Source organism: Anoplophora glabripennis, unplaced genomic scaffold (genome assembly GCF_000390285.2).
Source record: "Anoplophora glabripennis isolate ALB-LARVAE unplaced genomic scaffold, Agla_2.0 scaffold862, whole genome shotgun sequence".
Taxonomy (NCBI): Eukaryota; Metazoa; Arthropoda; class Insecta; order Coleoptera; family Cerambycidae; genus Anoplophora; species Anoplophora glabripennis.
In genome coordinates, this window is record NW_019416938.1 from 114163 (window position 1) to 137748 (window position 23586).

The 23586-nt window shown below is 31.2% G+C and overlaps 1 protein-coding gene across 1 annotated transcript in view; it reads right to left on the minus strand.

Moving 5' to 3' along the window:
• Window positions 1-415: 415 nt before the first annotated feature.
• The window catches only part of LOC108914839 (cGMP-dependent protein kinase 1-like), a 40445-nt gene continuing 17274 nt past the window's right edge, over window positions 416-23586 (minus strand). The window contains exons 2-3 of the mRNA XM_018720741.1: window positions 10199-10365; window positions 416-654 (exon numbers count right to left, since the gene is read on the minus strand). Coding sequence (XP_018576257.1) covers window positions 416-654; window positions 10199-10365 — 406 coding nt within the window. The remainder of the gene's footprint in view (window positions 655-10198; window positions 10366-23586) is intronic.

A 23586-nucleotide genomic window follows, 5' to 3' on the forward strand; every position in this document is an offset into this window, starting at 1 on the left:
AAGAAATTATTTTGAATTAAGTTATTTTCAAATATGCGATTACAGCCATTTAGCATGAATATTCAGGTTTTGTGATTATTTACGTTTTGAATATTAAGAGGAACTTCACCTAAAATTTCGTGTAAGTGATTTTGAAGAGATTTTAAATAATTATCACCATTTAAATTGTCAGGTTATTATAATAAGGGCCTATAAGTGATCTTCCTATAATGCCTGCCCAAACATTAACACTAAATTTGTGCTGAAATGTGTTTTGTCGTTTCATATGAGAATTGTCTTCAGCCCAATAATATAAATTATGAAAATTTGTAATCCCTTTCCGCGAAAGTTTTGATCCATCAGTCATCCGTCCATAAAATGCTTTTAAGAAAAAGTCTGTCTTCCATATCGGCGTTTAACAAAAACCTACAGATATTTATTCGTAGAGACCTTCTTCGGGTCCTTGAACAGGAGTATAGTGAAAAGGATGTTTTCCATATAATCTTAGCACATACCAAACCTTCCACTTGGAAACGTGGAGTTGTCGCTCTATTTTCCTAATGCTCATTGTGGGATCACGTTCGAAAGCTTCCAAGATTTCTTCATCAACATCAGGAGCATATACAGCATTTCTAATTCCCCCTTCTGATCTAACTCGGATATTTCCCTGTTCGTCTATAAGTACATATTAATAAATACTTGAACATTTGGAAGTCTTCTTTGGGGAAAATGGTCGTGATACAATCTATGAGCAGAATTAGCATTTCCATTCGCTCTTCCGTACATAAACATTATATCTGCATGTTCTGCATTTGAAATTCCATCCATTATGTAATTTACAGTAAATTGACTTATTTTAAGCATCAATTTCTTCTCACAAATGATCTGACGCTCGCGGTAATTATAAACAACGCACAAGTGACAGATCAAAGTTAGTCAGATTTTTTAATAACAGAATTGAAGTTACCATTAATACATAGTCATACTTTTTAAAACATTTATCCTTATGTAGCATACATTTTTTAAAACAGAATACACATAGAAGTTTTCTGATTTTATGGAAATTGAGCTGGAATAATTCAAGAAAATATGTATAATTTACAATTACACCTAGTTATAAAAAGACTATACATTTTCTTATAATATCTAAGTGGTTTCAAGTGTCCTTAAAGTAGCCTGAAGCATTCAAAATACATAGTTTTATTCACTATTATGACTTACCGCATTCCAAAAACCTCCTCTTGAAATAATTAGTCACGCGGATCTGTAGTTATAATAAAATTTTCAGATAATTATCAAAAACAGACAAAAACTTTAACACTTTGTATATATTGTCCTTAAAACATGTAAAGGAATATCAAAACGATATCATTCAAATTTTCCAATATCTCTCAATCGCATTTAAATTTTCCGTTAGCCTTATACAGGGTGTCCCAGAATAACGTGTCGCTTAGTTTGGCCGCTAGATGGCCTCAAAGTTGGTGAATATTTTTTGAATTTTGTAAATAACTCAAATACCTATTAATCGATTTTGATTATTTTTGGGGTGTGGACTTTTGTTTTCCATCTACACATTTTAGTGTTATACAGAGTGTTTTTTAAAACTACAACCCCTACAAAATTGATGTGTGGTGATAATATCCGTTCATAACTTTTTCCTCTTTCTGGCAATAATGGCAACTATTTTCTACTTGATAGGTGATACCATTTGGAAGTTTTTGGGCCTCTTGTAGAATTTTGATTAAATGAGCGGTTTGAGTACAAACAAATATTTTTTAAATGTCTACATTATCGTGCCACCCATATAACAATACTTAACAAAGTACTAGTACGCCCTGATTTTGTAGGTTGACTGTAATTTTAGTCTGTTTTTTAAGTCATTGTGCCTGACAATTCTTAATGAGTGTTTACGTCGATAAGATATACAACCTGTTACTTCATTTTTCGATATGGATACACATACATACGATGAATTAAAGTTATTTACGATGTGACTAATTTTATTCAAATAATTTTAAAAATCATCAAATACAACGCATTGATAGCATTATTATTGCCCCTGTTATTCTACCCAATATACTGAATGGGGAATTTTATTTAGAATTTTTGTAAAACAGTTTACCGAGTTATTGGAAGGTGTGCCGTTATTACTCAGAGCTAACATGTGGTTTATGCATGATGGAGCTCCACCACATACATTTCACTGTAAATATCTGAACCAAAGATTCCCTCGTCGATGGATCGGTTGACGGGATAATGCTCCTATTAACTGGCCTGTACGTTCACCAGACTTAACACCTTGCGACTATATCTTTGGACATTCTGAAAACAACAGTGTATGCTTCCACATGAAGGAGTTGTGCAGGTATATCCTAATTGCCATAAATATTTAAAAAAATTGCTCTCAAGAACTGCAAAGGGTGTCCTTTAACTTTCTTCACTTTGTTGTCATTTTGAATAGTTTTTATAGTTGCACTAAATTTAATAACATTAACTTTACTTTTCTCTCCAGCATTTTTTATTGTATTTAATTGTTTTTACTAATTATCTCAATAAAATTAGGCATGTTGCAAATAATTCTAATTCGTCGTATGAGTCGAAAAATGAAGTAACATGTGGTATATCTTGTCCTAGTAAATACTCATTAAGAATTGGCAGGTGCAATGACTTAAAGATCAAACTGAAATTACAGTCAAACTACAAAATCAGTAATATGAGTGGCAAGGCAATGTAGACATTTAAAAAATATTGTTTTGTACCTAAACCGCTCATTTAATCAAAATTTTACAAGAGGTCCAAAAACTTTCAAATAGTATCACCTATCAGATAAAAAATAGTTGTCATTATTGCCCGAAAGAGGAAAAAGTTATGAACGGATATTATCACCACAAATCAATTTTGTAGGTGTTGTAAGTTTTAAAAAACACTGTATAACAGCAAAATGTGTAGATCGAAAGCAAAAGTTCACACCCCAAAAATAATCAAAATCGATTAATACGTATTCGAGTTATCTACAAAAAATTTTCACCAACTTGAGGCCATCTAGCGGCCAAACAAAGCGATTTCGGATATAGGTGAATTAGCCTAAATCTGCCTATTTTGAGTCCACGAATCTGTGGTCTTCCGTTGTACACTTTATTCTGGGACACTCTGTAAATGATTTTAAACTTGTTTGCTTGAAGTGAAGTTTTGCTGACTAGTTCACAAAATTAACACAAGTGTCAGTAGAGTTCAGATAATTAACAATTTACATAGTTTTCAGGTATTTTCTATTATTTAAATTGAGCACTTCAGACATTTCCAATATTTATTGTAAGCAACAGCTGGATCTAGACAGAAACGCTTTCTTTCATTCGATCTCTCTAATAATGCCCAGAGAAATATGGATTTTGGAAGCATCAAAACATTTCACAAGAAATTTCAATTAAATAACGAAGAAAGCATAAATACTATTAACTTAAATTTCAAATTAACATTGTAATGCTTCTTCCTAAGGTTTCTGTTTTCTCTTGTAACATATGTTTCTTATATGTAATATTTAACGTATGCATTTTATTAGATGTACAATAATGTACATATATTTAAAAAACAGATGCTATTCAATTATTTTGTACAAAGCACCCTTAAGATAATTTCCAATTTCTGTTAAATTGGTGTTTAGTGATTTGCGTATACTTGTAATTAATTGTAAATGGATTAAAATAATATAAGATTCTTCCTAGAAAAATATATATTTTAACTTACAGTATGTGAACAGATTATTTATTCTTCTAGACATCTTACATTTGGTGTAAGTTTATATTTTCTCCTTTAGGAATATAATTTTAACAAAATAATTAATACATTTCAACGCAAATGGTAATCCTCTACCATTATCAAAAGAATCAGAGCAGTTGAATTATACACTCGTGAGAGTATGGCTGTTTACTTTGTTTCAGTATAGTTATTACTTCATGTTTATTCAGTGGCTGAACACTTACACTTAAGAATTTTCTGTAGAAAGTAACAGTAATTATTACTTTTTATAAAAATATTTCTGTAAATTCAAGCAGCTGTGAAGATATACAACAATGAACAATTTCTACAGGGTGTCCCGTAAAGTATGTTGCAAACTTTGGGTGGTGATAGTACATAAAAAAATATGACTAAAAACTCTAATAAACATAACCTCTTAAACGCACCATTTTGAAGTTACAGACCTTCAAAGGTGCAACTATAAAAGTAGTTTTTATGACGTAACTCTTTGTTGGAAAAAGAAAACTTAATGAAATTTTCAGGGGCTAATCAGCTTTAGGAAATCAATAAATAATGCGGATATGAATAAAATCGAGAAAGCAGAAGGGTGTTTTTTTATCACCCTGTATCCTATTTTTTGCTAAAAAAAATTTTTCTGCAAAGGTACAGCAAGTATCATAAGATTTTTAGAAAGACCATTAAATTTAGAAATTTTTTTGTCTCTTGTGTTTTTTATGTAAAATGTTTAGTTTTCTAGTAAATTTACAAAATGCAGAGAGATGAGTGCTTCCGAATTATTTACATACATTTCTTAAGCCTAGTGAATTTTTAAGAATACAATCAATTTCCAAAATAATTTTTTTAATTAAGTAACCAAAACAGAACTAAAACAAAATATGTTATTATAATAAATGTTGAAATTGACCTCCTTCTGCATCGATACATGCTGTCAGTCTCTTTATAAAGTTAAATCTGACTCTTTGGAATATGAATAGACTATTTCTTATTAAATTAAAGGTTTCTACAATTCGCAGTCTAAGTTGATCTTCTGTATCAACAGGGGTTGCATAAACTTGAGATTTCGCGTGTCCCCAAAGATAAAAATCGACAGGATTCAAGTCCGGTGATCGCGGTGGCCAGGCTATTGGTGCATTATATCCTCTTCCAATCCATCGATTAGGAAACCGCATATGTAGATACTCTCTAACATGAACACTGAAATGCGCAGGTGCCCCGTCATGGAGGTACCACATGTATTGTCTCAAATTTAAAGGAACATTTTCCATTAACTCAGGGAGATGGTTTTCTAGGAAGTTTAAATATTCTACTGCATCAAGCCTTTGAGGTAGAAAGAAAGGCCCGAGCAAATAGTCACCTATTATTCCAGCCCATACGTTGACTGAGAATCGGTGTTGGTGATGACTATCAATGGTAGCATGAGGATTTTCGTCTGACCATGCATGTGCATTGTGCAAGTTCAGTAAACCATCTCGTGTAAAGGTGGCTTCATCGGTAAATAAAATGGAGCTAATAAATTCCACATTATGTTGGTGATGGTTAAGTATTATTCGGCAGAATTCTAGGCGTCGGGGAAGATCTTCAGGCATTAAATGTTGCACTTTTTGGAGATGGTAGGCATAAAGGCCGTTTTCCTTCAAAACACGCCAAACTGACATTCTGGAAAGCTGTAACTGATTAGCTGCCCTTCGCACACTTTCTCCCGGATTTTGTTCAAAAGATCTCAAAATTTGTTCATCTTGCGCGGGTAGTCTTCTAGCAATTCTACCACAATGTATGTAACGGGGTACCACACTACCAGTTTCAATAATCCGTCTGTGAATCCGAGTAAATAATTGTGTAGACGGCTGACGTCTCTGCGGATAACGTTCTATGTATGTTCTTCGAGCAGCTGTTGCATTTCCATTACATAATCCATAAATAAAATGCATTTCGGCATATTCTTGATTAGTAAAACGATTGTTATCCGCCATTGTACTCACAAATTAATAATTCGTCAACAGACACGATTAAAATATGGTAACAAATGTCAACTATGTTAAAAGTGACAGGCGCCTACTTTTTGAATACGTCAAATTTAACACCTAGCGGTGAGTAAACTCCCTTTGCATTTTGTAAATTTATTAGAAAACTAATCATTTTACATAAAAAATGCAAGAGACAAAAAAATTTCTAAATTCAATGGTCTTTCTAAAAATCTTATGATATTTGCTGTATCTTTGCAGAAAAATTTTTTTTGGCAAAAAATAGGATACAGGGTGATAAAAAAACACCCTTCCGCTTTCTCAATTTTATTAATATCCACATTATTTATTGGCTTCCTAAAGCTGACTAGTCCCTGAAAATTTCATTATGTTTTCTTTTTCCAACAAAGAGTTACGTCACAAAAACTACTTTTGTAGTTGCACCTTTTAAGGCCTATAACTTCAAAACGGTGCGTTTAAGAGGTTATGTTTATTAGAGTTTTTAGTCATATTTTTTTATGTACTATCACCACCCAAAGTTTGTAACATACTTTACGGGACACCCTGTATATAAAATATCTCTATATATGGAGTAATTAAAACCTACATATGTACCTACTTGTTCTCTGAAATTATGAAAAACAATAACGCAAAAAAATTTAGAATTAGATTTTTTAAATTTTGAATTTTTTTTTTCCATATTTAATGAGTATTTAACGCGAAATTGTACGAAAAAAACGTAAACATTTTTTTCATCTTAATCATGATTAATAATAATTTTTAAGTAGTAATAAACTAGCTTCTTTAATGTTTTATAAGACTTTGACGATTTAAGAAAACAATTCGACCGATCGATATCAAAATTTACAGGCTTCATGGACAAGTATTGAGCTAAAAGAAACTTACAAACATTGGTACTTTTCGCAATATTCGCAAAGTAGTTATTGATTTTCCAAAACAGCAGGATTTTGCACTTTTTCAAATTGAGTATAATTTTTCTTTCCCAAACATATCAAAAGGCCCTTGAAGAGGATTGATGCGAGTTTCCAAAACCCTCTGTTCGCTGTACGATCATTAGTTCCTGAGATACCGATGGTCAAAAAAAAGGTGACTTTTCATTCAATATCCGATATCTCAATGAGAAATAATCGTACAGAAAATAAAAAAATCAGGATAAATGACCCTGGCATTGATTAAGAAAGATTTAATTTTTCCGAGCCCATAGGCAGTTTTGAAAAAAAAAAAATTGCCTTGCATTTGATTGCGCCGAGAGGATACTCAAAAAATTTTACATCTCAAGATTTTAAGACTGGAATCTTCAAGTTTCAAGATGCTTCATTTTTTCCCGATGCCATCATTATTCAAAGTTACAGCCTTTCAAATATCACTAAAAAATATATTCGGTTCTCTTAAATTTCTTTGCTGAGTGTATAAACGAATTAGATCGATGTTAAAACATTTACTTTTACGTGATTATTGGTACTTTATTGGATACGTGTTTTTTTCATTCATAGAAGGTGCGTTCCAATGTAAACAGGACTTTTCAAAAATATGTATATCTAGTGAGGTCATCTATTGGCAATTACATGTGTCGGAAAGGTAGACCCTTCACTGATGTACTGTCAAAATTTCATGACATTTGGACGAAATATTCTCAAATACTCTCCTATATACCAAATGTGCAGTTACTATAATAACCATCAAGAGTCTTTGGACCTATTTGCAAACGTGTCAACTAATAATAATCATTGAGTGAACATGCATTATATTCATCGTGTTTTACATAGGTTAAGTATGTTAGTATACATCTTTTTTTTTGTATTTTGTTATTTAGTTATTAAATGTATTGTATTTTTCTGTTTTTACCCATCCTGTAAATGGAATTTTCTGTTGGGTGGTGTATAAAATAAAATAAAATAAAATAAAATAAAATAAAAAAATAAAATAAAATAGAATAGAAACGGAGTTATTGCATCTGAAGTTACAGTATGTTTGTAATCGGTACAAATATGAGCATCGAACAAAGAGATAGTATTAAGGTGGTTTTTTAAACTTGATAAAATTTTTACCGAAACGTTTCAATTGAAGAACCAAGTTTATGGGAAATGACTGTTTATCCCGGGGCAGAGTGGTATTTGGTATTGACGGTTTAAAAACGGTCGTGAGGACATAAATGATGAGCAACATGATCGCCAACCGTAATCCGTGATCACCGCAACTTCCAACAAAACTGTGCCTGAATTTATCAAAAAACAACCAAAATGTTCAAGGAAATTCATCTCGAGAACATTTTATCGTTTATTGGTAGATCATTTGGGCTACCGAAAAGTGTGTGCACGGATTGCTCCGCACAAGTTGACAGGTGACCAAAAATTACTCAGAATTCAATGAAGTACATCACCAAGGACAAAAGGACAAAAACTTCCTTTACAACATTGTGACTGGTGATGAAACGTGGTGTTTTCAATATGACCCAAAAACCATACGCTAAAGTGCCGAGTGGAAAGCGCCAGAAAAGCCAAAGCCCAAAAAATCTCGATGTAGATTTGCTTTTATGATTCCAAGGATCTTATTCAGGGTATTACATTTGATTATGATTACTTAGTTAAACAAAAAATCAAAAAAAATATTTAAATGTACAATAGTATACACATTTTTCTTTTCTGGGAAGATAAAGTGGTGAAAAAACGTGGTCATAAAATCAAAAGCTAACAGAATATTAAAAAATATTCTATTGTTTTTGAAATCCAGAGGTCAAATGTGATTTGGTGCAACTAACAATAAGTATCTAAAGATGCTACATTCGAGTTTTTCTAGATGCCTATGGTATCGCCACATGTAAAATAAGAAACATACACTAATATACAATGGGACTTAAATAGGAAAACAATGTGGATAACCAAGACGAAACTAAAGATGAGAAAAATAATAAAAGTTCATCGCAGAAGCCATTTTAGTATGTGTGTTAAGGTGCAAATTTCACCTGGATAAAATAAGACGCTAGTAAGTCCATTTTAACATATTTAACACAGATATATTAAGTTAAAGTTAAATTATTTATTGACGCCACTGACTTTGTACGCCATCGTCAAAGAACGAAGCTGGCAATCTTTAGCGCGTAACCGAAAATTGACAACACTGGCGTATCATCTCAAACATTGTTGTTTTGAAAAAGATGTGGCCAACATTTGATTTTAAAACCATTTTTAATTCCCTCAATTTTAAAAGTCAACAAGTCTATGGTTCATAGAGATAAAAAACATTTTACATTGCGATGTTTTATTAGCCCTGAATTTAAGGCATCTTGGTCCAAAATTCCTTGAATAGTAAAAACTAAACAGTCCGCAGATGAAAGTCTAAGATACATTTTTTATGTTGTTTTATGTTTTAGTTAGTATTAAATTTATTGGCAACCTATCACACCTTATATATAGGCATCTTGCATTACAGCTGCTCATGACCGGTTGCCTATAGTAACGAAACCATTACAACTGCAGAATTCTTTATTAGGCACACCGGTTTTATACTCCTACCAAGAGATGGCGCAATTAAAATATTTAATTCTCTTAAGTTCCTTAATTGCTTTACTTACTTACCTTCATTGACATAGCTTGATTTATTTATAACTATTCAATTAAACAAAGCAATGATGTTAATTAAACAAGGCATTCAAATATTATGCTAGTAGTCTCCCTTAAACAGTTGTTACAAAAATATGTATACAATTGGAATCGGACATTATTTTTGTCACTATAAGATAAAGTACTAAAATCGTACGTTTAGTTTATAATAAAACGACTGGAATATATTGAATTTGTTTCAAATTGCTTTATTATTCATTGGAGTTTTTACATCCTATACTTTTAAATTAATTCGTAAATGTTTACTGGAACCACCTACATAGGTGGTAATGTTATTGAGCTATTCTCATGCACTTGAAATAAGTTTGTTAAAGATCTGTTACATGTAGAAAATAATATGATTTCAATATATCAAGAAAAGTTCCCCTTGATGGTTTAAGATTTTCTATTTATACAATGTTCCAAAAATTGCAATAATAATCGATTGTCGATAGTTTAATTGTAAAAAACTGTCAATTCACCGGACTACACAAAACATTATTGTTATTTAGAATAAAATGATGTTTTCTAAGTAGAAACGATTAATATCAAAGCCAACCACTTTTTCCTCAAAAAGGTTATTGCAAGAAGTACCACAACCAATATGGTTGCGGCTACCATTAACAAAATAAAGGATAACTGTACAAAAGTATAAGGAAAAAGTAAAAAACAATATACAGAGCGAATCAATTTTTTAAAAAGAGTAGAAAATAAAAAAAATAATTTCAATTTTCCTTGAACACTTTGAACTCTATGAAATACATAAATAGATGGATAGAATTTGCGACATACTACACAGTAAATTTTCTTCAACGATTAAAAACATTTTTTAAAATGCAGCAAAAGTGTGATTAATATATGGGCGTCATACTGCTCACTTACCTTCTAAAACGTAAACAGTGCTGCCAACATCGCCTTCTCGGATAATGATGCTCTCAGATTTGTACTCTTCAGGGTACATGCAGTCCACGATCTCTCTGATTTGTGTAATTTCCAAATTTTTCATGAAGTCATTGTCGAGTATCGCAGCCTTTATTAATTCTCGGGAACTGGAACAAAAGCATTGCTGTAGTGGAAACAAAGAATATATTTTTTTTAAGAAATAATAATATCTTATTACAGCTCGATTTTTCAATGTGAAAATACGTAATAATTAAATATGTAGTTTCTAATTATCTACCAGAGGTTCCCAAACTTTTTTGTCTCGTAGACCACGTGCAAATTTTTTCTGTTTTGGGTAGACCCTTGCCTTTGTAATATTGAATTTTTAGAAATTCATCAATTTCAAATGTGTCTTTGACAGCTGATAAGTTTTTACAAGTTATAAGTGTTGCGACCACAAAGCGAATGGCCTACAGCACAATTTTATGAAATATACTGAGTGTGTAATTGAGTGCAATTGAATGAGTGATAAAATAATTGTTTACTATGAAATTTATAATAATTCTTAAACAGTTTGATATATAAGAAAATAACTGAAATTTCAATAACGAAAGTATAACAATAATTTTATAATTAAATCAAAATAGGTTAAACTCAAGAGAATATTGTAACAATTAGCATTAATTAAAATTCAAAACAATTAAGTTATTAGTTTGACCCGTCGACGAAGTATGATCTTATCATCGATTTCGAATTTTGCCATGTACTCACAAAGTGACCCAAATCTAGCTTCAAATCTTCTCATGTTTCATAAACATTTATGTTTTAAAAAATTTTACTTCATATATAATTTATATGTTTATCATAAGAAAGTATTACGTAAGTACGTAAGTACTATCTGTGTTATGTGAATTATTCCATTTATGGAAAGCCAAAATTTCGGCCACGACTTGCTTAAACAGGATGCATTCTCGTGGACCTCCATTTACATCACATGCACTCCCAATTTTTGTTTTCGCTAACATGGACTTTGGGAATCATTGATTTAAACAGTCAATTTGTTTTGTTTTAATTTCAGTTGACCACTTTATACAAATGTCTAAATTATCTATTTGGAGGTTTTAGTTTGATTGTTGTAATAATATTATACATATTTTATAAATTATATAGATTTTCAGCTACGTCTTATATGACGTGATTAATATACAAAGCTTTATATCGTTGTATTATTAATGTAATCAAATCGACTCCTTTCTTGATAGTCTTTGAATACAGTATGAATAAAATATTCATGAATTTTTGAAATTTGTGAATTCTTTATTTCAGCAACTCTTTGCACAGAATTTCGATGTAGAATTTTGTTTCAACTTTACGATTTTGGGAAATCACCATCATTTCCTTTTCAGTTTTATTTTTCTATGGGCGCTATAATAAATTGCATGTTCAACGAAAGGTGTATTTTGTAAAGCTGAGCTCGCAATGAAATTTCTTTCAAAAAGTTGCTACCTAGGATTTATATAGATTTTAAAAATTCTGGAAATTTTTATCAAAATATCTCGAATATTTGAACAACTGCAACCAGTCTGCAAGCGCGATTAAGTTTTTCCGTTTCTTACAGTTCCCCAATACATGCACCACCAAAATAGTCCATCCGGTATTTTATATATAATTTTATGTTTAACTAAATCAAAACAGTTCATAATACAATTAAGTACATTAATATTAACAATCAATTTTTAGTTATTGTCACATAGCAACATATGTGCTTTAATCAAATTTGCCACTATAACAGCGAAAGATGACATTTGTCAGGGTATAATGTTCACTTATTTTAGTTATTCTAAATACTTTCAGGTATGCGCAAAACATGTTCCATTAAAACTAAGTTAATTGCTAAGAAAGGTTATGTAAATTTATAAACAGTTCAGTGATTTATTCAAGAAAATTATAAACTTATTTTCATTTTTGTCTTAAATAACGAAAACAGTACTTTCAGCTTAAGGTAGAAAAAATGTCAGTTTCTTATTGACTATCGCATGTACAGGGTGTCCTATAAGTTCTCAAATTTATTGAAAATTCATTTTTATGTCTGGTATATTGTACCTCCAAAACACTACTAACGTGGTATCTATGGATGAAAGAAGTACCTCATTATATGTGAATGTTTTGTGGAATGATTCAAGGGAAGAAAGACTGCAATTTCACTGCGCAAAGGCTGCTGTTTTTCGCAGGTGGGAGAATTATTATTTTAGAACAGAAAATATTACTACAGACAAATTTTTTATTGCAGCTACTCAGTATGGTCAATTTTAAATATCAATAATTGTTGGACATCAGCTTCTAACAAAAAATGAGCTTATTTATTATAGTACTGCACCTTCTATTTGCTTTACAAGAAGAATGAGACAGAGGAGAATGACAAGGAAACAAATCTAAAACTTTATACTATATTATAGATTGATGTTCCAAAATTCTTGCCAGAAGTAACTTTGATAGAAAACATGTTTTTGATTGAAAATTGTAAATTTTTTAAAACGTGGTTTCGTGTAGCGCTTATAGCCACTTCTAATCTGCACGGACCATAGAAGTTTGTTTTTCGCCTCGGCTGGTCGTGGGTTGGATGCTTAGGTGTTCACCGAAAGGCTCTATCTCAGGTTGTTGAAAGGATGGTAAATAAATTAGAGTTCAACAGAGACAACATTTTTTCACTTATAAGGTGCCACTAAGGATTTTCTAAGATGGACGTCTCTATTAATTCTTCACTTTCCCTAGTAGTGACTCAGCCATACACTAATTAAAAAAAAAACAAGGAACTTACATCCTACGATAGGTTCAGCTTCTAATCGTAATAAAAATTCATTTACTCTACTTCCACTAAACCTAGGCTTCAGAATGGTGAAGTTCAAATATAGTATACTTGTATGATATTTTGTTGATGTTGAAGTTATCGATATGATATAACAAAACAAGTGTGTATATGTTATACGCTCCATTTTTAATAACACTGAACTGTCAGCGTGTTTGCCGTCACGCTGACTTTTTTCTCGTTGGCAACAATTTACCGCACAAATGGCGCAAAATTCAAAACATGCGAGAATTTTGGAACATCCGATATTATAGATTATTGTTATTCTAAATTAGGCTATTTATCAGTGAATGATCTGTTGGTGACAAAACAGCTTTGGCGGGTACAATATTGGTTACCGAAGAGCAAACAGAAGAAGGCAACTTAAATTTAGTTAATAAATAATTCCAGGAGGATCCAGACCAATTTAAGTCATATTTAATGATTTTTATAACAAACACTGTCCAGGCAAACTTCATTTTCAGATTACATTATTAAATGACTTCAATATGCCAAATATATTTTTTTACCTAATAATATTTTTAATTTGTATTTTAGATAGTCAGTAATTACTAACTGTGATGGTGAAAATCAGTGATAGTCCGGGTATATAGCCCATAGAATAGTTATTTTTGTCTGTGGCGCTAGATATATTTCGTATACCTTGATTTTTGGTATCAAAGAACATTGTTTCATCCCATTTTATCAAATAAGGATTTTTGGGAAATTTTTGTTGAATTTAATTGAATTATCTTAAAAATACCTCAATAAAACCTTTAAAATAAAGCAATAAATAATTAACTCCACACATTCCTGAATGCAATAAACATGTATTTATCGCTAATTAACGAGAGATACAAAATGGAGTAATCAGAAAATAAGGAACGGATTCCAAGAATTTCGGTGCACGTTTTATGCCATATTTATGAGATCACTGCATCCACGGTATGCTTCAAAGCAGCCGCCCGCTGAGATTAATTCGTCATTTCATTATAATTGGACTCGCATACCAGTTGGTGTATTAAGTATCTATATATTATTATCGCGAAGAGTAATCGGTACGTAAATGTTACGTCTAATAGACATTATCTGTAATACAAATCATACATTTCACCGCTTCATTTGGAAAACGTATTTCAGTGTTGTATCACTGACATTTATTAGAAACGGAGACGTAGTTGTATCGAATAATATGCAGATAACAAATAACAGCTTTGAGTATTCTTATTTACCTAAAGGCCAATTATATGAGTAATTTTGAGGAAGGTTTCTCCTATTAATTGCAAAAACTATGTTAAAATATATTTTAATATAAGAAATTCAAGTAATTTTTTCTAGGGATTTTTTTTAATGGAATTGGAATATTGGTTGTGCAGGAGGATTTATATCAAGAGGCGAAAAAGTAAAGATCTGGTTCAGAATCGAGTTTTAAGTAAAACCGACGAAATATTGTTTTTTCCTATCGGGTTTAGTTTTTCAGATATCAAAGTAGCTGCCAAAGATATCAAATTTTATAAAAATTAACAATAGGTCAAATCATTTAAGCAACTTAAGGATTATACAAAAAGAAGACGCATTATATATACCTCAGAAAATTGTTGGAAGTATTAAAGTATATATTATATACAATAAGAAGAATTGTTACACTTTCCCAGGTTTCTCAAAACTTAGGAGGACTTGGACGACTTTGGACAATGAAATGTTGAAAATGGAAACAAAAGAGATAAAGTGCGAATATTAGCAATTTCACGATAGGGTCATTCCATGTTATTGTTAACTGACCCAACGGTCCCAGTCGACCATCTCCAATCTTCATCTTCAATACGGTAAAACTAGCGCCCTCTAGGAGCAACGTCAAAATAAGCTTCAAATCGTAATTCTCACACCAAAAAACCCAACACTACCAATTTTCAGAGTCATGCTATCACAACGTTCTCAATTATTGAGAAATTTAAGAATAAAATTTAAACCTTGAACACCCTGTATTTCTTATTATTCTTTCTGACTCACCCTGCATGCGTTGCGTGCGAGGAGTAACCTTGAAAACATGAGCTATTTCTCTATCTAGAAGGCCCGGTCACAAAATGAAAAACAATAAATTTGATAGAAGTAGTAACAACATTCTTTCAAATGAAACAAAACAGAAAAAAAAAATAGTCTGAATGTGGGTCACATTCAGATTTTTGCTGCTGAAGATAGGGTAAAATTTGCATTTTTTTTTAAATTTTTGCCATCCTCTGTTTTCAGAAATGCTTCTGAAAACAGAGGATGAATTTTGAAATTAAGCACACATAGATACACATGTAGATTACACTTGATACGCCCGATTTAAATTGCATGCAGCATCTTAAGTTATTTGTGCTTTTTTTGCTCAACTTTGGCACTAATTTGTAATTTAGGTTTGACTACAATGGTTTCTTTATTTGCACGAGTGGATTTTGCATAAAAAGTTGTACTAGCAGCAAAATTTCATCTTTCTTCGTTGATCCAAACTGAAAAAACAAGCAAAGTTGAGGGATTTTGGTGCACGCCGCGTGATCATTGCAAGATGGCCCTGCCTATAACTTGTGAACACAAACATATTAGAGTATAATACTTTACCCAGTTAAGTTTAAGACCAAGGTCTATTTCTGTACAAAATTTCATGAAGATTGGAGATGGTCGACTGGGACCGTTGGGTCTGTTGACATGGAATTACCCGATAGCTTTTCGAACAACAGAACAAAATCTCAGATAACTATCGCAATGAACGTGTCTGGTTAATACAAAATGCTCACGTATTTGGGAAACATAATTCTCATCAGAGACTGTCTTACATTGTTTAAATACCTACAATTATTGAATAACTTACACGAGTCATTAGATGATGTTCCGCTTGCATTGGGCAAAATGATGTTGTATGAAGAAATAAACAATGAAGAATAGTAAGTAACACAACATAGTCATATATGAATACAGCACATCAAATTCAAATCAAGGTCTTGCTACAGTTACTAATACATTGATTCGACGTTGCCAGGCCTGCAGGATTATTCTAAAATAACCTTTAATGTAAAATAATGTCTTTTCTTGATTGCGAAACTACAAAATAACGAGAATAGTCTGCGGCGCCCAGTTTCTGCGGGTCTTTAATATTAATGCATCCAAGTTATTCTGCTATTGATCTACACATTTAGCATTGATTAGATAAATGAATAATGCAAGTTTCATCGCACTACGTCAAACATTTAAAGATGTGATATATTATTTTAAAGTTTGAACATCATGTAGGACTAAAATATTCAGTAGCTTTAAGGATTTAAATCATTAACCCTGAAAGGTCACGCTTGGGGTCGGCCACCTTAAGGTCACACTAGTGCGAATTGGGATTTTGCCAACTTTGAATCATTATGTCTTCTTTATTTGTTAACGAAAACATAACGTATTTATATCAAAACTGGGGTAAAATTTCCCGAGAAATCGAATGATGTAGGTACATACCTACCTAATTACATTAGTTTTGAAAAAAATTAATTTGTTAATAAAAAATACGATTGAAAAAAAACATTTTTCGAAAAATGACTTTCTTAAATTCATATTTTTTATAAATAATGATTGGAGAAAAAGTAAAAAAAAAAGGATTTTAAAGTTCAAAGTCTATATTTTTAAGAAAAAAATACCCGATACTGATGAAATGATATTATCGATTTTTCCTGGTATCTCGAATTTTCTGTAAATTGATGTTTATTTTGCAATCTTTTATATAAAAATAACATACAGGTTCGGAAAGTCCCCATGGTACATCGGCCGTTACGTGAAAGCCATAAAGTAAGTCATAGAAATCCGTGCGATAGACAAGGATGGTTACATTGAAGACGTTTCATAATCTGAATATTCACTCCCACTTCTAACCTGAAACAGGCCGTGACTATTCAGATTATGAAACGTCTTCACTATAGCCATCCTTGTCTATCGCACGGCACGCCAAAAAAAAATCTGGATGATTCTAATTGAAGCGAGAATTTGGAACTACATGCTTGGAATTTCGACTAATCATCTTCAAAAATCAAAGACGAAACGTTGTAAGCAAGTGACTTCAAGATATAAAACGACTCTGACTCCAAACGAAAAAGAGTCAAATATCGTCATATTACTCACTACAGTTTTTCGTTGATAATTCGTCATTGTCCCAGAAACAATGATCATGCATTTAAAAGTTCTAAAAGTACTGAATTACGTAGGTAAGTATCCCCTACTTCATAAAAAAACTAATTGTTTCTTATAATAACAAGTAACCATCTACCTACATATGTGCCTTCAACAATAAATCACTATTTTATTATTATTGAAACATAAAATATATTTTCCTTAGAAGTCAACCAACCACAACAAAGTTATAGATGTGCACGTACCTAGTGCTACTATGGCAACAATTAATTTGTTCCTTTTTCAAAAATGCGTTATATTTCTCTTAAATTACCATTCTTTTATGTAGATTATAGAACTGAAGGCACTGTTGTTTTTGTGTCTTAAATTTTGTTTCGTAAATTAATTATATTAAGAACACGACTATGAACACCGTAGTATTGAAGAACAACTATTAATTTTATGGGATAGACAAATAGACAAACTCCAGTTTGCATTTAATTCTTGCCTTACTTATGTTTAGTTATATCTTTAATTTTTCATGATTAAACTCAGTTTTTGTGTAGTTCTAATATAACGTCTGTGTAAATTATACAAAATATATGAGAATATGTTCATATTAAGTATATTTTTGTACATTTAGATACATTTTCTTATTAAGAAAAACAAGTGTTTTGCGTTTGTTGTTTTTTTCTCAACTCATAACTGTTAACACCACAATTTATTAACTAATTACATACGTCAGGCATCACATCAAATTTAACTTTAAAATTTAAATCAAAATTCATGTATCACAAGTGAAATTGGTGCAACCTAATGTATTATTAATGAACCTACATGAATAAACCGGTACGCAAAAATAAATTAATTCACTGCCATATATGGCTGTTAAGTAATTTTGTATGCAGGGTGATTTATTAAGACGGTTCTTTTGAATTTTGGAGACCTATATATGTATATATGAACAGTTGGGGAAAATATTTCTAATTTTCAAAATATAAAATATGATAAAAAAGTAGATGTGATATCTACTTTTTTATCAAGGAATACAGTAATAGGTTTTTTGTGTGTTACATTGTTCTGTGCGACTGAGAGATTAATTCTGTAAAAATGTATCAATTGACACTGTTAGCGTTTTGAATAATAGATGTCAAATACAAAATAAGAAAATATACATAATGCTATACAGTGACAGGCAAAATGATATAAGAAAAAATTTTAATTTTAGGTTAGGATAAGGAGGGAATCGTTTCTGTATTGTAAGGAATTATAACAACCGTGAAAAGAAATAAAAAAATGTGGACTTATATAGTTCAACAACAGTAAATTATTATGCTTATTTTTGATAATTTAAGTATTTTTATCAACTTTGTCAAAACGTAGATAAACTGATATTGGATAAACGTTTCTGTGTCATTTCATATTAAAAATACCATTGGTTGCATCATCTTTGCAGATATTAAGTACCTCCAAACATGATGGCGAGATATAGTTGCATGAATAAAATCTTTTGCATTAATATATTTCAAATAGAAAAATATTTATTATGTTCAATAGAATTTCCAAGTTTCCGTATCACTTAATATTTTTTTACACAGATGTAGAATTTAATGTTAATTTTATTTAGGTATGTTACTGTAAGCCACTTTGAGGATTTTATAAAACTACAATGCAAGATATGCAAAATCGAAAAAAGTAAGATTTCAGGGATATCGAACCCAAAATATTTTCATAGCACTGATGGGAATTTTAAAAATTATATTTAGTGGATATTTTGAACAATTATTGTCAGGTCTTTTTAGTTTTTTTTTTCAATAATTTTATGTTTCTTTTTTATTAATTATTTTAATATTAGTACACATTTTTAAGGCTATGTGACCATATTTTAAGAAATCTATTTGCACACCCTTGTAATTATTTTTGTAATATTTAGGTAACTTTTACGTTTAACGATGGTCAAACATCATTTTCAGTCCATTTTAGTTTTGAAAATTGAATTAATATCCGTCCCCAGATTTTTTAAGTAAAACAGCAACGGAAAATATGAAAACAGGAAATATCTTATAAACTACAACACAAACTAATGCAAAAATTTTAAGGGTCACAAGAATTTCCGAAATTTTTCCGTGAAAAATTATCGTATCGGGAATTTAAAAAAAGCATTTGAAGCTGTAAGATTCTAGTTTTTAGATTTTTCGGTCGAAATTTTTTAGGAGCTACGGTTATCATGCAATTCTAAGAAATAGCGCGACAAAAATTGCAATTTTTTTTTTCTTTGTCCACGGACGGAAAAAATTCAGCTTCAATTTCATTTTTTTTTCGATAATACCATTTTTCATCGAAATATCGGACTTTTAATGGAAAAGGATCCTTTTGTTTTCAATCATCGATATCTTGGCGACAAATGGTCGTAAAGAGAATTGAAGGGCAGTTTTGAAAACGGGAATAAATTTCCTATAACACGCTGCCGAAGTTTTCGGAAAAACAAATTTTCATGTTTTACACGAATTTTAATAAACAGGAAAGAAAGGGTAATTTATGGTTTTTAGAAGGGAACAATAACAAATGGTTACGCTTACGCTCGAGATAATGCGTTCGTTGATTGGTCGAATAGAATTTCGTGAAGAATTATACAAATCGCAGCCGGTGAAACAGAATGTTGTCTTTTAACGTAGTCTTGATCTTGTTGTTTCAATAATGTTTAATTTTATCGAAATTGGTGATGTTTTTGTCCTTTAACTATTTGGATGATACTTATCAAAATGTGACTTATAATTATCTGAAATAACTATTTGGTAAAATTGTAGTAAGTAATATGATTTCAACTTTGGTGATGTAAATGGTCGCGAATAGGACCATTTGTAACAAAGTCATCACAAAAAATGTGTAAAACACATCAATTAATCAGAAAAAATGATATTAATACTATTTTCATCCTGTATTTCAAACACAAGGCATATGCGGACCTGTTCATACAATTTTTTTTTTAATTATAACTTGAGAATCACCTCTGCAATTATGTCGGTGGAATATTACAACATTCTGCATAAAGAGAAGAAGGATGAATTGATTTTATGAAATTCCATGTTAAATACCTATAATTTACCGGTTTCTTTGATGCAATATGTGATATAATATACGATGGCATTCGACTAGGTAAATTCAGGGAATTACAATAAACTACTATTTATGTATCTATGACCATTATTGTTTAATTATCCCGGATCACGCGGTGCTTTGTAAACATTTCACTGTAATACATGGTTCTAGAGAGATTAATAAACAAGAAAGCGTTTCGAGGTTAGGTTTGATGCCGACCAGCGATACATATCTGTAATGTATGCATAAATTACAAACGTATAGAAACGATTTGTCATGGATATTAATATTGACATTATTGAAGTGATGTTAGCAATCAATAACTTTATTCCTGCATGTTGTTAACATTTGATTTATTTCAGTTTATTTCACGTGCCTCAGATTAATCTGTTGGCTTCTCAAATAAATTCCTCTTTTTCAGAAAGTACACTATACAGGGTGAATCATTAACAATGGTAAAATCGAAAACTGAAGATACTACACGTAAAATGGTGACCATTGGCGTAAACATGCCTTATCCGAAAGTTGATAGTTTCGGATATACAGATTGTTGAAAGTAAAATTTTAAATCGTTTTTTTGCGATTATTCTGAAAATATGTAGGTTAGGAACTTGAAAATTTGTGAAACTATATTTTTTTAAGCGACGAATAAGATGCGTGTTGTAAATTCAGCGTTGTTCATAGAGGGCGCCACTTACGACCAATTTTACCGAAAAATTAGTTAATAACTTTTTACCCTGTATGTCTAACATGAAAATTGGTTCAAAACCTGAAAGAGCAATCATTTTTCCATTAATTATGTACTCTTGTTTCATTTCGGTATCTCGATGCGTTTTCCAGAAAAATAGATTTAACGAATAATAATAATAATAATAATTAATACGAAAAAGTAATAGCGGAACAAACTAAGTGTTTCTTCATGCTATTACAACAATTAACAATAAAACAAATGATATACCTACGTAATAATGATTTAAAGTAATTGTTCGAAGAATCCACCGTTGACACTGATACACTTTATACGACGTTTTCTGAGAGATCTTGTTTGAACATATTGGGATTGCGTCTGACTTCGTTGGCAGCTATTTGTATTCTTTGTCACAAGTCTTCATACGAACCAATAGATTCGTTGTAAACGATTCATTCGAGGCCAAATAGAAAAATCAAGAGGATGAAGTCTGGTCTTCTGGGTGGCCAAGCAAAAATGCTTCCACGGTTTGAAGAAGTTCTACTTTATTTAAGAAGAGACATGTGGTTAATGCACGACGGAACTCCATCGTATTTTTCTCGGCCAGTGCGTGCATATTAAATGTAGTTTTTCCAAATCGCTGGATTGGCCGTGTAAGCATTTAGCTTGTCCACCCAGAAGTCCGGAATTCAATCCTCTTGATTTTTCTTTTTGGTCTTGAATGAAAGATATAGTTTACAAAGAATCTATTGGTTCGTGTGAAGAGTTGTGCCAAAGAACACGAATCGCTGCCAGCGAAGTCAGACGCAATCCCAATATGTTTTTTCAAACCTGAAGATATCTCAGAAAATGTTGTGTAAAGTGTATCAGTGTCAACGGTGGATTCTTCGAACAATTATTACTTTAAATCATTATTACGTTTTGTTTTATCATTAATTGTTGTAATAACATGAAGAAACACTTTGTTTCGCTTTTAATTTCTCGTATTATCAAAACATAGCGTTCGTTAATTCGATTTATCTCGAAAACGGATCGAGATACAGAAATAGAACAAGAGTACATAATTAATGGAAAAATTATTGCTCTTTCAGGTTTTGAATCAAGTTTCATATTAGACATACAGGGTTAAAAATTATTAACTAAATTTTCGGTAAAATTGGTCGTAAGTGGCGCCCTCTATGACCAACGCTGAAATTGCAACACGCATATTATTCGTCGCTTAAAAAAATATAGTTTCACAAATTTTCAAGTTCCTAACCTACATAGTTTCAGAATAATCGCAAAAAACGATTTAAAATTTTTACTTTCAACACCCTGTATTTCCGACACTATCAACTTTCGGATAAGGCATATTTGCGCCAATGGTCACCATTTTACGTGTAGTATCTTCAGCTTTCGATTTTCCCATTGTTAATGAATCGCCCTGTATAGGTGATATGAAAATATGAGAATGTAGTAGGAAACAGACGAATATTTAATTTAAAATGAGTGAAAATTTCAACCTCTCAAATTTTAAATGACAAAATAATATCTGTTTGCAGAGTGTAAAGTGATACTTATAAAATTTTATACCCACATTATATTATAATAATATTAAAAGAATAATGACTTATCTAAAACTTTGTTGTTAAATACATTTATTAACAAAGTTAAATAATGTCGGAAAGTGATGACTGATGCCCAATCTCGGACGTAAACACCGAGAGTCATCTAGACGCCTAAGTGTGCGGGACCCAAAGTGAAGGGGGAAGAAAAGATAAACATTCTGGCTAGAGCGGAATAAGGACCGCCTTGAGGCATTCATTAGATATACACCAACTACGTATCATGTATAATACTTACTATTCGAAGTTAATTTAATTATAACGTTTTACAACATTTCCGAGTTTTATTGCATTATTTCTAACAATAAATATACATATATTTATTATATAATTACAAGATTATTATGTGCCTGTACAAATATTATCATTTATATTTCACCTCATGGTTTCCCCTGTGTAAAGATAGCGCATCTCAAAGGGTACTAGAAGATTATGAAGAAATGTCATGCATGAGCCATGAACATTCAAAGTGTTCCGATTTAAAGCTGTCTCTCTATTAGCCCGTAATTTTTAAAGTTCGGTTATCTTCCGAACAGATCTCCTATAAGAAAGAAGAAATTAAGTCATAATTAAGACAACAATTTGTATTTTTTTGTAATTCTAATGAAAATCATAAAAATAATATTGGAGCTTGGTAGAAAAAGGGCCAATGTCCATTGCAGTGGACATTGGTCGTTTGTCAAGTATTTCAAGGACCAAAGTCCATACGTTGGCCCTTTTTCTATTAAACTAAGATGCCATTTTAAAATTTAAATAATTAAGGCTCATAATAGTTGTTGACATTGGCCCTTTTTGTGATGCAAATATGTAACATGGGTAGTCCAGGAGACTCATTGGCTGTTAAATGTAATTTTTGGACATTGGCCTTTTTTCTACCAAGCTCCAGAATATATCAAATATCTTTTTGATGTCAAATATCTTAGTATGCTAAAGAAATCTGCCTTTATAGACAGGCTAGTAATTAATAATTACCTAAATTAAAAATAGTCTACTTACAACTAATAATAATAATAATAACCATTTATAA